This window comes from Egretta garzetta, unplaced genomic scaffold (genome assembly GCF_000687185.1).
Source record: "Egretta garzetta isolate BGI_Z169 unplaced genomic scaffold, ASM68718v1 scaffold123, whole genome shotgun sequence".
Taxonomy (NCBI): Eukaryota; Metazoa; Chordata; class Aves; order Pelecaniformes; family Ardeidae; genus Egretta; species Egretta garzetta.
In genome coordinates, this window is record NW_009259182.1 from 1,091,103 (window position 1) to 1,104,522 (window position 13,420).

At 42.7% G+C, this 13,420-nt stretch overlaps 1 protein-coding gene across 2 annotated transcripts in view; it reads left to right on the top strand.

Moving 5' to 3' along the window:
- EPAS1 (endothelial PAS domain protein 1) overlaps window positions 1–13,420 on the top strand; it is a 41,174-nt gene that overhangs the window by 857 nt on the left and 26,897 nt on the right. For both annotated transcript variants that reach the window (XM_035891268.1, XM_035891269.1), the window contains one exon: window positions 4,259–4,449. In XM_035891268.1, the coding sequence (XP_035747161.1) occupies window positions 4,259–4,449 (191 nt within the window). Of the gene's footprint in view, window positions 1–4,258; window positions 4,450–13,420 lie in introns of those variants that run through there.

The following is a 13,420-nucleotide window of genomic DNA, read 5'->3' on the forward strand; positions in this document are numbered from 1 at the left end:
TGTGCTCTGTTCCCGTGCCTGGGTGTACCGCTGGGACCAGTTTGTCGTTTGACTCTATTGAGAGAAGCACAGAGAGCTTTTGCTCCTAAAAATTTGGGAGCTTCACCCAAAAGGGCAAACACATGCCAGTTGTTTGTCGTCTTTGCTCACGCGTGTCGGCCCGTATATTCTATTTTCAGAGCGCAAACTAAACACAGCTAAGGAGGGAGCGGGAAATCATGTAAACAGCGGTCCTGGGGGTACAGTGCCATACTTGTGTTCTCTGGCAGGGAGCTGCCTGCGCTGCCTTAACTCTTCCATCCCCCATCGCCTGTGCGAGTGTAAGCGCTGCGGCCCCGGCGCATCGTCTGGCAGCCCTGGGAGCCCTTGCTAGGAATTGTTGCCTTCCTTCTCCTCGAGCCTCCCGCCCACCCTCGGCACAGCCAAGTCATGAGTGGAGTCCCCAGGCCCATTCCTGAGCTCAGTCACCCCGTTTCAAGCGGAGATTTGAGCTTCTCCATTCCTTTCTTGTAATTTCATCAGGAACGGTCAGGCTGCGATTGCGATGCGAGGGTGGGTGTTTGGCCAAGCGGGGCCTCATCCCGCGGGATCCCGGGACTCCTGAAGGAACAAGTGGTGGCGGCTTCCTCCTCTCTCTCCCTCTGTGTTTTTAAAAATCTGACACAGGTTTTGGGTGAGTGAGGTTTCTGCTTCTGCTTGCGTCACTTTCTCCAAGCAGTGACGCACATGTGTGCACTTTTTTTTTGCCACATAAGTGGGCGGTTTATGTGCTGGGAGAGAATGATTCATAAATTAGCTAGAGCCTGGGCCTTTGCTCTATTGCCCTAATGATGTGTGAGGAGGATTGGGTGTCAGCCTTTCTTCCTGGCCTTCAAACAGGCAGGTTGTTGAGTAGTTTCACTCTCTAGCTGTGGGTAGTCCAGCCTCGCCTGGGGTAAAATGCTCATCTCGTGCGTAAATTGGGGGTAACTGCTGAGAGAGTGAGTGGCCTGCCGCCTGCAAACGAAAACGGTGAAAATAACTGCTTTTTGCAGAATTCTGTCGGTCAACTGCAATTTTTGGAGGCTTTGGCAACTGGGACGAGCAAGCACAGAACGGCCGTCTTTGCCACGGGACTTTGACTGGGGGGGAAGGCATGTGGGGCAAGCGGCGTGGTGGTGTTTCGGGCCTCTGTGCGCTTGGTGTTGGCTGGCTACAATAACAGCGTCAACGTGAGGGTGTGCTGAGTGAGGCAAGGAGGGGAGGAAGGTTGAGGTGCAGGAAGCCACAGGGGAAAATGCTTTACAAGCAAATTGTTTGTTTATTTCAAATGATAATGGGTGAGCAAGAAAGTCTTCTGAAAGCGACCAGGCAGGCTGATTCCTCCCCTTGTTTTCTGATGTGGGAAAGCTCTCGCGCGGCGTGTAATGAACGCCGATGTCTCCCTGCAGAGAAACCGAGCACGACAGTCAGCAGCAGTGTTGAGGGAAAGTATCTGCTACACAGAGGGGGGGAAAAAAAAAAATCATTCTCTGCTCATAGCATTAGTTATTAGAAACCTTGAGCAACCCATGGTTAATGAAACCAGCTTGTCTCATTAGCCACGCTTCAAAATTATATTTACAGAGGTTAGCAAAACTAAATATTTTTCTTTGTAGCTGGAGTGGCATCATGAGAGACCCTGTCTTATACAACCCATTTTTACTGCACAGATTGCGACACGGCTTTGGCCTCAGTTGCCAAAGTTTTGTATTTAAATAAGGAGGGATTGGATCTTGTTTTGCTCAAGTTGGTTCTAATGTGAAAACTGTGGGCTCTAGATTTAGAGAAGAACTCGAACATTTGTGATTCAAGTTAAGTTTTCTAAGCTGCAAAACTGGAAGTCTCTCACAAATATTGCCATGTAGCTTTTGTTCTCTTTGGTTTTGTTTTGTTTCTACTCTTTTGTTTCTTTGGTAGAATTAGAAACTGAGAAGATTTGTTCCCAGTCTGGCATCTCTATAGGCACAGCATAGACACATTTTTCTTTAGACACCAAGACGTACCTCTGAAAGAAGCATCGGTATAAGTAGTTCACGTGGCTCTCGCGTTCCCAGCATCTGCCCCAGGAAGACACAGGGCATTTTCTGTTGTACCTTCTCAGACAGCTGTATGAAGGGACTTTTTTTTTTAACATGGACATAGTGTGACTCTTACTTGGCAAGGATTAAAGTAAGGAGTTAGTGTCACTTTGTGAATATCTGATCCTTTAGATTCAAACTTGGGCGGGTTGCTGTTCGCTCCAGTGGTGCCCCTGAAGTCATTATCACAGTTGGATCCTGTTGTTACGTACTGAAATGTGTGTAGATCTCATCCTGTGCATACCTCCCGTAACAGATGCCACGTTAGAAAACATTCACCTCAGGCAAAATAATTGTGAAAGAGGTTTGCTGAGGACTGCTCATGGATCTTGAGAAGATACCGTAAGCATTTATGAGGCCCCTTGCCCTGTTAGCACACCCTCTGGTGAGCACCTGTCTGATCCCTAAGCGTATGCCCAGCTTCGCATGTTTTGCAGCACGAGGGCCCTACTGATGTGTTGTGAGCACGTTTCTGCTTTGGATGATGATGGTGAATGCCCAGCCTTGCCTGGGCCCCAGCAAGCAACCTTACTGTAACTTTACTCTTAGCATTTAGCATGTACCCTGGCTATTTTTCCTTCTTTTCTGATCTGCAAAGCCACTTGCAGTTTCCATGCTAGAAGCTTTTGCAGGCAGTCTAGCTCTTCTAGAAATGGGTGTCTTCTTTAGAATACATTACTATGTATTAATACTCTTTTTCTATTTTATGCGGTTTTATATGAGACCAGCCATGACTGGAACAGTTTCTAGGATTAAGTGATGTAATTAGTATTTGTTTTCCTCATCATCTTCACACAAGACAATGTATTTATTGAAATATCCTCTTTTGGTAGAATTTTTGTTTTGGTTGATCCATTTTTAGTTTATAGGCTCATTATTTTATACTGACATTGGAAAAAGCAGGTTGTAAGATGCTTCATTTTTAGGCGGCCTTGCAAATGGAGAGCTGCTCCTGGTGATTCCAGAAATGAACGTGCAGCCACAACAGCAAAAATGGTGGGGCTGTTCTCCTCCACAATTGGCTCTGTGTTCAGCCAAGCTGTGCTGTTTGCACTGGTATGGTATTACAGGAGTCTGCCTGAAAAGAAATATATTCTGTGTTGGCGTGAGTAAGGTGCAAAACCTCAGCTTGTGCAAGTGAAGGAAACTTGTAGTATCAGCAGAGCTACATGAGGTTGAAATAGCTGATGGTTTTGAATGGATTCAGGTTCTTCATGTTCTGAAATAAGAGTAGTACTTTATAAAAGAACCTTAGAGTTAGTGAAGTTCCATCTTAAACCATCCTATCCCAGATCCATTATAAATATAGCCCTTGTGTGTCTCGTATGTTAAATTTAGCTTTATGTCCCTCGGTGGCTTAATTTTGCAAACTTGCTTAATAAAATGTCTTCCCCTTTGTTATTTCCTGCTCTTCTGTTCTCTGCGGAGTTTGAAGGAGACTGGCTCTGTCGGTCGTGTTATTTTACTCAAGAAGGAATCTGTTTTCATAGACAATGGAGAAATGGTGACTTAATTAGAATAGCTTCTACGAAGGAGGGGGTTCTTGCATGCAACAGTATTTTCTTTCCCATTTTGTACCCTTCATGGTCAAGTAAAGGCAGTTTTCCAGAGTAGTGTCAGATTAAGAACTGAGGCAGTCGTATATACAAACACAGTTTGATACCCTATTATTACTTTTATTTTAACGTGGGGAACAGCCATTGCATGGCATTATACCTATGACACAGCCACATACACTGTAATTGTTCAAGCTTTAAAATGGATTGTCATCTCATCCCAGAGTATTTTTCAGGTGAATTAATTTAGATTAAACAAACGAATTTTTTTTTATTTTAACACTTCCTGAATCCCAGGAATAAGAGTTTGCCATTCCATTTTGAATCTCTCATCTAAGGCAGATCTCGATCGTGTTACACTCAACGGGGATTCAGGGGGTCTCAAGGCTGATTTCTGTAGAATCGGAGCCCTTTCCAGTTGTGGCAGTCCTCCTAATTCCCATTTTAAAAGTAGCAAATGGATATTAATGTATGGTGAATTGGTTTAAAGCAGTTGACAGAATGGATTCATTGCTTGACAGGATTTACTCTTGTAAATGCCTGTCTCAAGTCCTGAATTGCATTTCAACAAATGCTTTTTCCTTTCTTTCCTTTACCTACTAGGAGCAGTTCAGAACGGAGGAAGGAGAAATCAAGAGATGCAGCGAGATGCAGGAGAAGCAAAGAAACCGAAGTTTTTTACGAACTGGCACATGAACTGCCCCTGCCCCACAACATCAGTTCCCACCTGGACAAGGCATCCATAATGCGCCTCGCAATCAGTTTCCTACGAACTCACAAGCTTCTGTCTTCAGGTAAGATCTGGTTACAAGAAGTTGCCAGTTGTAGTTGATGGTACCTCGGTAAGGTTGTGCATGTTCTTCTCTGAGTACTGGGTCCTAAAGTGAGGACAGGACACACCTGCTTGTGTTGTGAGAATACAGCTAGGTTTAAAGATAGGTTGGAGGGGATTGTTCATCAGAATTATGTGTATTTTAATTGGAATAGAAGAATCTGAGTTAGTAGTCATATAAGGTCTTCATTACCAAAATAACAACTGATGCAGTTTTGCCTCTCTAAAAAAAGAAACTCTCAAAACTGTTGAATGTGGTTTATTACGCTCGGTTACAAGATTGTAAACTTTTAAGAGTTTAATCATGGTTCAAACATACATCTTAAGCTTCCATGCTGAAACAAGTAAATTTTGATTTGGCATGGCAAGCAGGTTCGTGCCAATGCTTTCAAAAGGCAGCCGGGAAGTTCTGATGGTCCAATTCTTCATTTGAAATGCCTAACTGTGCTGTGTGCTGCTAATAAGTAATAGGTGGATTGTTTATGGCAAGGTAGGCTAAGATAGCTAAAGCAAACAACTTTTAAATACTCAGCATGAATGGATCCTATATAATCCGAATCTTGCTCGTGTTGGACTAGTAGGAAATGTGAACCAGGATCATCTTCATAGCCTGTGGAAACTGATAAAATTAGCAATGTTTTTATTTTGCACCTATATTTAAATAATCACTTTGATGGAAATCTGTAGCCTGTGAGATCAATGAAAACAACTGATGTTTCTGGGGGAACTTTCACCTGGTGACCTATAAGTGTCCAGAATACGTTAACAAAACAATGCCTGCATTGTTTGTGAAAGGTAAACCCATAATTTCATCTTTTCCTTCATTGATGGCAAAACTCCCAATAAGGTCACGATTACACTTCCTCTCTTTAGAAAAGTTGAGTCATACCATAACAATTACTTGAATAAATGTTATTAGGAAGTATCTCATTTTGTGGAGGAGTATGCTGTTGGTTTATTGTTGGTTAGTCTGAAAAATATGACAAATTCAATTCTGCTTCTGGGTGCTCTGTAATTTTTGTAGCTTTTTTGGGTTCTGCTAAGACTATTGTATAAAACATGGGTATTTTCATCTTAGCTTATAGAATGCGGTTTTAGTATTTACTTATGTGAAAAGAGAAGTTTATTTCCAGAACAGTGTTTGCAAATCATCTGTGATTTCATCATGTAATTAATACTTGAAGAAGTTGTGTAAATAGGTAAATGTTCTTCAACATGCCATACACCAAGCCAATTTGTTAGTAACTTTCTCATAAAAACACAACCTCAGCTTTTTAAATATTTATATGGCATGAGCTAGAGGCTGGCACAGCGTAGGAAAAGCAAACTTCTGAAGGGCTGTAACAGATAATAATGCGTGTGTCTGTGAAATATGACATGAAATAGTTTGACGCTGTCATCATCAGAAAAATACATTTGCTTACCTGGAAGCTGTTAAGCTTAAAGTGAAATTTTCAAACACACATACGTTCTTGGTGAGGAAAAAAATCACAGGTAAAAGATTTGTTTAGTGCTTCAGTTGTGTTAAGGCTTAGGCTCATATAATTTGGTAGTGATGACAACTCAATATATGTATATAATATTTATACATAATATATGATTTTTCTGTGGCAGTGTTTGAAAAACAATGTGATGCATGTAGCTGATTTACATTTTCTTGAAGTGCCACCAGGACCCAGCAGTTAGAAAGGAATTTAGAAATGAAATGTTACAGTAGTGACAGGCTGTGATTTAATATTTCAGGCTTTCTCTGTGTTAGTTATTTGCTTAGCCTTAAATCTGATGCACTTCCCCAGTCTAAATATTGACTTGGAATAAGTCCTCTCATTAGAATTTGTATTGTTTAAGTCAAATGCAGATTTGTCCATCCCTAGATCTTTAGACACTGGAGATGTAGATAAAGGTTTTTAAATCCTTAAAGCTTCTATTCTGAGGAATTGGACTTCAGGTACTTTAAAGGGACTGATTTTCTGGAAGAGCTGGGTATTGTTTTGTGACAGTGACAATACACTGCATTGAAAGAACTCGAGCCGGAAAACCCCTGTTTGCTTGTAAAGGCCTTGTCTGCTGCTTGTATTCTTCTGAGTATAGCTAACATTTAAATTAGCCAAGCTAAACAAGAAGGCTGACAACTTAAGCCCTGAATAAAGAAAAAATTTATCAGGCATCAGAATAAAGTGGCATCAGAGAGAGAACTTTAGTTATCGTTATTGGAATAAGGACTTCAGGATATTATTTCTTCCTCGTGCAATTGCCCAACGGTTTACTTGCTGAGACTCCTGAGGTTCGCAGGTGTAGAGCACTGCTCTGGCCAAAGTCTCAGGTTGAGAACTGTTTCTTGCTCTCAGGAGACAAGGTTGTAAAATCGAATATAAGCATTTCTGGCAGGTGAGCTTTGTTGAAACAACACTGCCTTTCAGGACTGATTAACACCGTTGTCGTATGATAGTGGCTTAATACGGCTAATATTTGATGGGTGCTGTTTTTTCTGATTTGTTCCTGTAAAGGCAGAATTTAAGTCTTTAATGGTGGGCTTCTGAATAGCATCAGTCTTTATAAAGACACTGGCTTTCACTAGAAGGCCATCCAATTTAATTCAAAGCTACAGTTTTTTGAGACTGCTTTTGGCTCTCGGATGAAGTTTGCTGCTCATCACATTTTGACAAGACTGTGGAGCAAATGGACACTGGGCTTGTGTGGTGCCTGTCCATGCTCCATTCTCACTTTTGCTCTGAACCCTTTCTGAGCCCCCGTCTCACAGGCATGTTTAGCAGACTAGAATTTGACCATTAATTCTGTGTTGCATTTGAGGAGCCTGATTTGACTGACGGGGAGCACAGGGGTTACTGTGTTGTCTCTGACAGGTGAACTGGGAAATGGGGAGGAGGAGAACTGCAGTGTGCCTGAGAAGCAAACGTCTGCCCCAGCCTGCAGACCCCCCGTTTGCTTTATGTTGTCTTCGTGGAAATAGTTTTGATTATTTGGGCTAGATACTTAGTGTAAACTGGAGTTAAGTGGGAGTATTTGTTCTGTCATTAATTAGGACATTAGAATAATATTTACTGCGTTTATATATCTATATATACACACAAAATGTCACTAAAACAAGCTTGCAGCACAGCTTGAAAAAAGCTTCAAAAGGTAGGAAAGAAAAGTGCCGCTTGATTAGCATTTTTGTTATTTATTCTATCAAGATCTACTAGAACACCAGATTTTGCTTTATATTGCTGTTTGTGGGCACAATTCTCCAACGCAAACACCTGACTTAGTTTCATGGCCGTTTTACTGGGAGCGGAGAGAGCAAGGGCCTTCCCAGGGCTGCATCCTCATCTTTCTGCAAGCTGATGCTCCAGATGGGATTTCAGAGATGGCTGTAGGCAGCTTGCCAGCCTCAGTCCGCTGGCATTGAGTGTCTCATGCCCCTTCCTATTACCCCTGACTTGGAATAGGGCTTTTCACTTGTGTAACTCAGGCTGTTTTACTAGCTGTGTCTGCATAATGATTATTTATCTGTCGGGAAGCCAAGACCTAGGGAAATCTATGCCCACATTCTTCCAGCAGGTGAATGGCAGAGCCCATGAATCTGAGCCCTCATTGAGAGCTCTCCCGCTACGTGCCTCTGAAAATCCCGGCTTCTGGATTGCAGGGTGCACGTCTCCTGCAGGCGTTGCGAGGCCCAGGCTTGGCCCTTGTATCCTATCATAATAGGAAATAGCTGGTTGTATATCTCAGAGTTCAAAAGGGTAAAAAATACCAGGTTTTGCTTTATAAAAGTTGCTGCTTTACTTAGTAACACGTTTCCCTTTGATTTTCACAGTAGGCAATTCTGTGTGGGAATGTTGGAGAGGAAGCCTTTAACATTTAGAAATGCAGGCTGTTCGTCTGACGGCCTGATTGAGATTAGTATCACAGGAAGCAAACTGAAACAATAGCTTTATGATACTGTTTCCATGTTGTGCACAGAACAGTACACGGTATAATTGGAGTGCTAAGTAGAAATACCATTTAACTATGATCGTCTTAAATATTTCTCAAGATGTCTCCTCATGCTGTTGGCATAATACGTTTTTGCCATCATCACATTCAAATGTTTGGGATAAATTTAGGATCAGTGTTTGTTCATTTCAAGTGAAGGTTTTGATCCCATGAAGTTGCAGCTGAAAATAGACTGTTTGATGCACATCAGTAGTGGAGCTTTTGGATTTGGGATCTTACGTCCTTTAGTACAGTCAGAAAAAAATGATAGCAGCACTTGGTCTCCATTACTCTCTAGTATAGCTAGTAAGTGAGCCTAATGCTTTTGGGGGGTGGGGGTTAGTAGATGGTAAAAGAGAAATAACTGTCTTTAGCAAAAGAATGGCTGTCTTGGTTAACAGCTAATATCGTGATAATTGCTAAGGCTGCCTCAGATAATCTGTTTTTGTCTGAATATAAGGAACAGAATCCACTTTAGGAAGCCTGTATGGGCAGTATTGGGATGCGATGCCAGTAATTTTAAGTGCTTATTTGGACCATGCTGACACTAAAGATGTTACAGAACTCTTTGGTACCAGTGAGTTTCTGTGCATCAGGCTAATCAGGCGAACACAGTTTTATCGGCTTTCTTTAATCCCATCCTAATTGTGTGGTCACCCGGGTGTCTTTTCTGTGCAGAGATCCAGCAAAGGAAACTGGATGGGAGTTGCTCCTGTGCAGGCAGACAGGAGCAGAAATGGGGAGGGAACAGGGAAGCAGACGGGAAGTTGTTTGGGAGAAGGGAGGCCACGAGGAAGGCAGTGTGAAGTTGTTTCAAGGGAGGGAGACAACAGAGCCGGAAAGCCAGCAGGGAGCAGAAGGGAAAAAATAGCTTTTCTCTAGGCTTTTAAGGGAGAGGGCAAACTGTAGGGAGAAGTGGTGTGGGCATTGTTTTTGAATGTCTGGACAAGCTGCATCTAATCTCAGGCCATTGTGGCATAAAACAGTGCTTTAAAAATAGCATGTCTACTTGTTTGCTTTTATTAAATTGGAAAAATACTTTTGTGCCAACTGTGCTGCTAGGAATGAGAGCGGAGCCGGGTTCTGAGTGCTTCAGCTTCTTGAAGTGACATCCCTTTTCTGGGAAGGTGCACCAGAAGGTCCCACGGGGCTCAGGAAGCCTGGTCTGGTGGGGTGCTGCATCCCACCGTTCAACACCGATGGCTGCAGGACTGGAAGCAGCTTCCTGGGAGCAGCATTTGAATGATTTGGCTAAATACAAACTCTGCAATCAAAACAACACTAACATAAGTGTTTTCTTTATCAAAGTTGCTTGTGCACTTGGAGATAAGAGCCCTTCAGGAAGCTTCAAGTTTAAGAGTAGCTTTTTCTTGATGTATCTGAATTGAAAGCTTTTACGGAACACATTGAAAATATCCCCTTGAACAGGATGTACTGCCCTGTCAAGACAGAAAAAAAGAAAAAGGGGGGAAAAAAAAAAGATCAGTCGCTTTCCTTTGATGCAAAACAAGAAACCAGGAAGAGACAAGTCTGTCTCAAAGCTGCTCTCTCTGGTGCAGGATGGAGCTGCTGTTAGATCTTCCCTAACTTCTGCCTACCGGCGTCAGGCAGTTTTTACAGCCCTCCTCAGGAGTGGCAGCCTGGTGTCTATTATACACAATACCTAAGCAACTTTCTGGTACTTGCAGGATCCAGGATTAGAGACAAAGCCATGAAAATTCTGTGGAGGAGATGATGTGACCTCCAGTAAACCCCTTTTTTATCATTCTCTACCTCTGCACTAGCCAAAAAGGCCCCTTTGAGTCAGATCAAAGGTGTTGAGAGGAGTATAGGGTGTTTGCTAGAAGGTTGTTTATACCTGAGTGGTTATTTCTTGTAAGGAGAGCCTGAGTTTTGAGCCTTCAGACTCATTCCAAGAGGTTGGACTGAAGGAAATGAGCAAGCATCTACGGAAAAAGTGTTCTTAAACTTGGGAACAGTGCACATCCTGACAGTGGGAATTAATCAAAGCTTGTTTACAAGAGCTATTTTTAGCATAAAAGGTTATCATAAACACTGTAATAAGCATTTGCCATTACAGTTCAAAGTTTCTTGTTGATGAGTAAGTTCTACTTCGGTGGTTAGAAAATTTTTCAAGATAGAGCCGATTAAAAATATTTATGAAAATTTGATGAAGACTGAGACATGGACTGAAGAATACTGTATCAAAATTAGGTGCAGATCAAGAAATACTGCCTTGGGGCAATATGAGCAGTGGATGACCCATCAAACTGGGACATTGGACATGGTTGTCCTGTTCCTGGTTCTGCTGTAGCTCTGGCAGTCGCCCCAGGGAGGCCACCGCACTTTGCTGTGGCTCTGATGTGTTTCAAGATCTCTCGATCTCAGCTAGACAGGGATTCTCCCTCCTTTGTAGGCTTCCCAGTGCTACATGAGCACAATCTTGGCTGGGATCCATAAATGTAACTATAATATGAACAATAATATTACAGTACTTCATTCTGCTGAATGTGCTATTAATTTATAGTTAAACTGGCATAATTGCAGTCCGGTCTCCCTGCTATACTGTCATGGTGCCTGGACTGAGATACTCCCAGTAGCAGAGATGGAAAAAAATTGCAGGAAAAAAAATAAGAAACACATCTATTATTTCAAAATTTAGTTAGCAGCTATTTTGAAAAGTGATGCTGATGACAAAACCTCTACCTAAAAATCAGGGTAAACCGAGTCCATGGTTACCTTTCTTTAAGACATGGAAAATTCTGGCAAGTCTACGTGGGGTGCCGCTACCTGGATAAAGTGACCTGAGACCTACTGGAAACCCGAGTTCTGCCCCCACCTCCTCATGCTAATCTACTTTCATTTGGTCCCAGCTTTCTCAAACATTTTCCATCTGAAGCTGAAATTTCTTGTGCTAAGGTGAGAGACAACAGGGTTTTCTGGGAGAAGCTTGCAGTACCAATGGCTTTATTTGGTTTTCTTCTGCAAAATATATTCTTTCTAAAGCAAACTGGATTTCTGCTAGTGGCAGTAACTAAATTGCTTCTGATGTATCAATCTCCTAATGTGTGTGTATCCTCTGTGTATTAGTAGCTAGTGATGTTCACAGGAGAAAGGGAAGAAGCTATAATGCTGTAACTGCAGCCATATGAGGGACTGTTATTTATTATTTATATTACTATAATTATACTAATTATCTGATACAGGGCATACTAGGGCTGCCACAGTGATGCCCAGCATACTTCTTGGCTGCGGACTAGGGATCTTCAGGTAGCTTCAGGGATTTAGCCCAAATGACACCTTCTGGGACTGTGTATTTTGCAACCCCCACAAAGAACTTGGACACACCAGAAGACATGAGTCCCTTTGGTGCATCCCCCAGTGCCTGGGCTTCCCTGGGCAGGCTGCCAGAGGATGCTCAGGGGGGACAGGCAAGGAATAGGTGGGCAACAGCCACACAGTGGCCCCTGGAGTTACTTGTCACTTACCTTTATATGCCTGATGGCGCCTACAGTTTCCTTGAGACGGCTGCTCCGACTTTGAAACGTTGAGTGTGCCCTATTAAGTACTACAGGAAACCCGTATCTGCCAGCTCCCCTTGCCTGCTGCATTTGGGGCTGCTATGGGAGAAGGAGGGAATGCAGTGGGGGGTTATTGAGTTACCAGGGAAGCTGGAGGGTGTCTTCAAAACACCTTGTTTGTGCTTTTGGGTTATGTGAGAGGGGGTGCACAGCAGCACAAACCCTCTTCCCTCCTTCCTCCCAGTCCACATCACAGATGTCTCCAGCTGGACAAAGGTAATTTTAATAAAAAAAGTTGAGCTCTGATCCCACAAAATGCTGTCACTGCGTGCTTTAAAGCTGACTGTATCTAAGTGCTCTGCTCAGCTAGGACACTAAGGGTTTGAACCTGCAGCCCTGATGTGAGTGATCCTATGTCCTCTGTGTGTGTTTGTATAAGTAATATAATTTATATACATGGAAAAGCAAACTTAATCATCTGATAATACAAGTAAAGTATTTGTCTTTCACTGTTGGAGGCATTTAAGAATACAAATGCTTTGAATAGCCTTCCTGCCTTTGAATGGTCATGTTTTGTTAATGCAAACTTAATGAGCTGGGAAAAAAAAAATGGAAAGGAGGGTCTGGGGTTAGAGCTGAAAAGTCATTTTTTTCTCTGAACCCACACTTGGCTGATTGTCTTGGGCTATAGCCATGATCCCTGCTGAATAAACCATTTGTTTGCTTCCGGAAAAGTAAAAAAAGACCCTTGACATTCTTTACACAGGAGAAGCAAGCTTGGGAGCAGATGGTCACTTACCTTTTTTTTTTTCCCCTTTCCTAAATGTCATTATGGTCAAAGTGCATACTATTCAAATATATTATTGTGTATTTTCTGTATTTTAAATGCTAGCCCTGATGTAATTTCCTGCAGTCGATTGCTTTGTGCTGAGGAGGAACTGGCCCCTGTGTGTGTAGTTAGAATTGCAGTGCAGGGACACAAACTGATAAATCCCCAGGCTGTGCTGGCCATCGCAGCTCTTCCCTGCTACCAAATGATCATGTTGAGAAGCAAAGGGTGATAAACTGAGCGCCACCAATGGCTTTGGGGCTGAGTCTGTTCATTCCTGTGTTTGCACAATGGGTAATGGGGCTGCTGCCAGGGAGGGATGTTGAGGAGCAGGAGGAGGATGCAGAAGCTGCAGCCAGCATCCTTTTTGTCACCACTCATTTGTTGCAAACAGTGGCTCAGTGGGCTCTGCGTTGCAAATGCTCAGCTCACCGTCCATCCTTAGGCACTAGCAGATGCAGTTGCAGGAGGTATATAGGTCGGACTCATCCTTTACTCATACCTTATTAATACTTAAAAGTTAAAACTGCATTAGTTTGGCTCAGCCTCTTCCCTATCCAAAAAAATCCCAAACCCAAACCACTTCTAATAATGTTTTACAAAGCAAT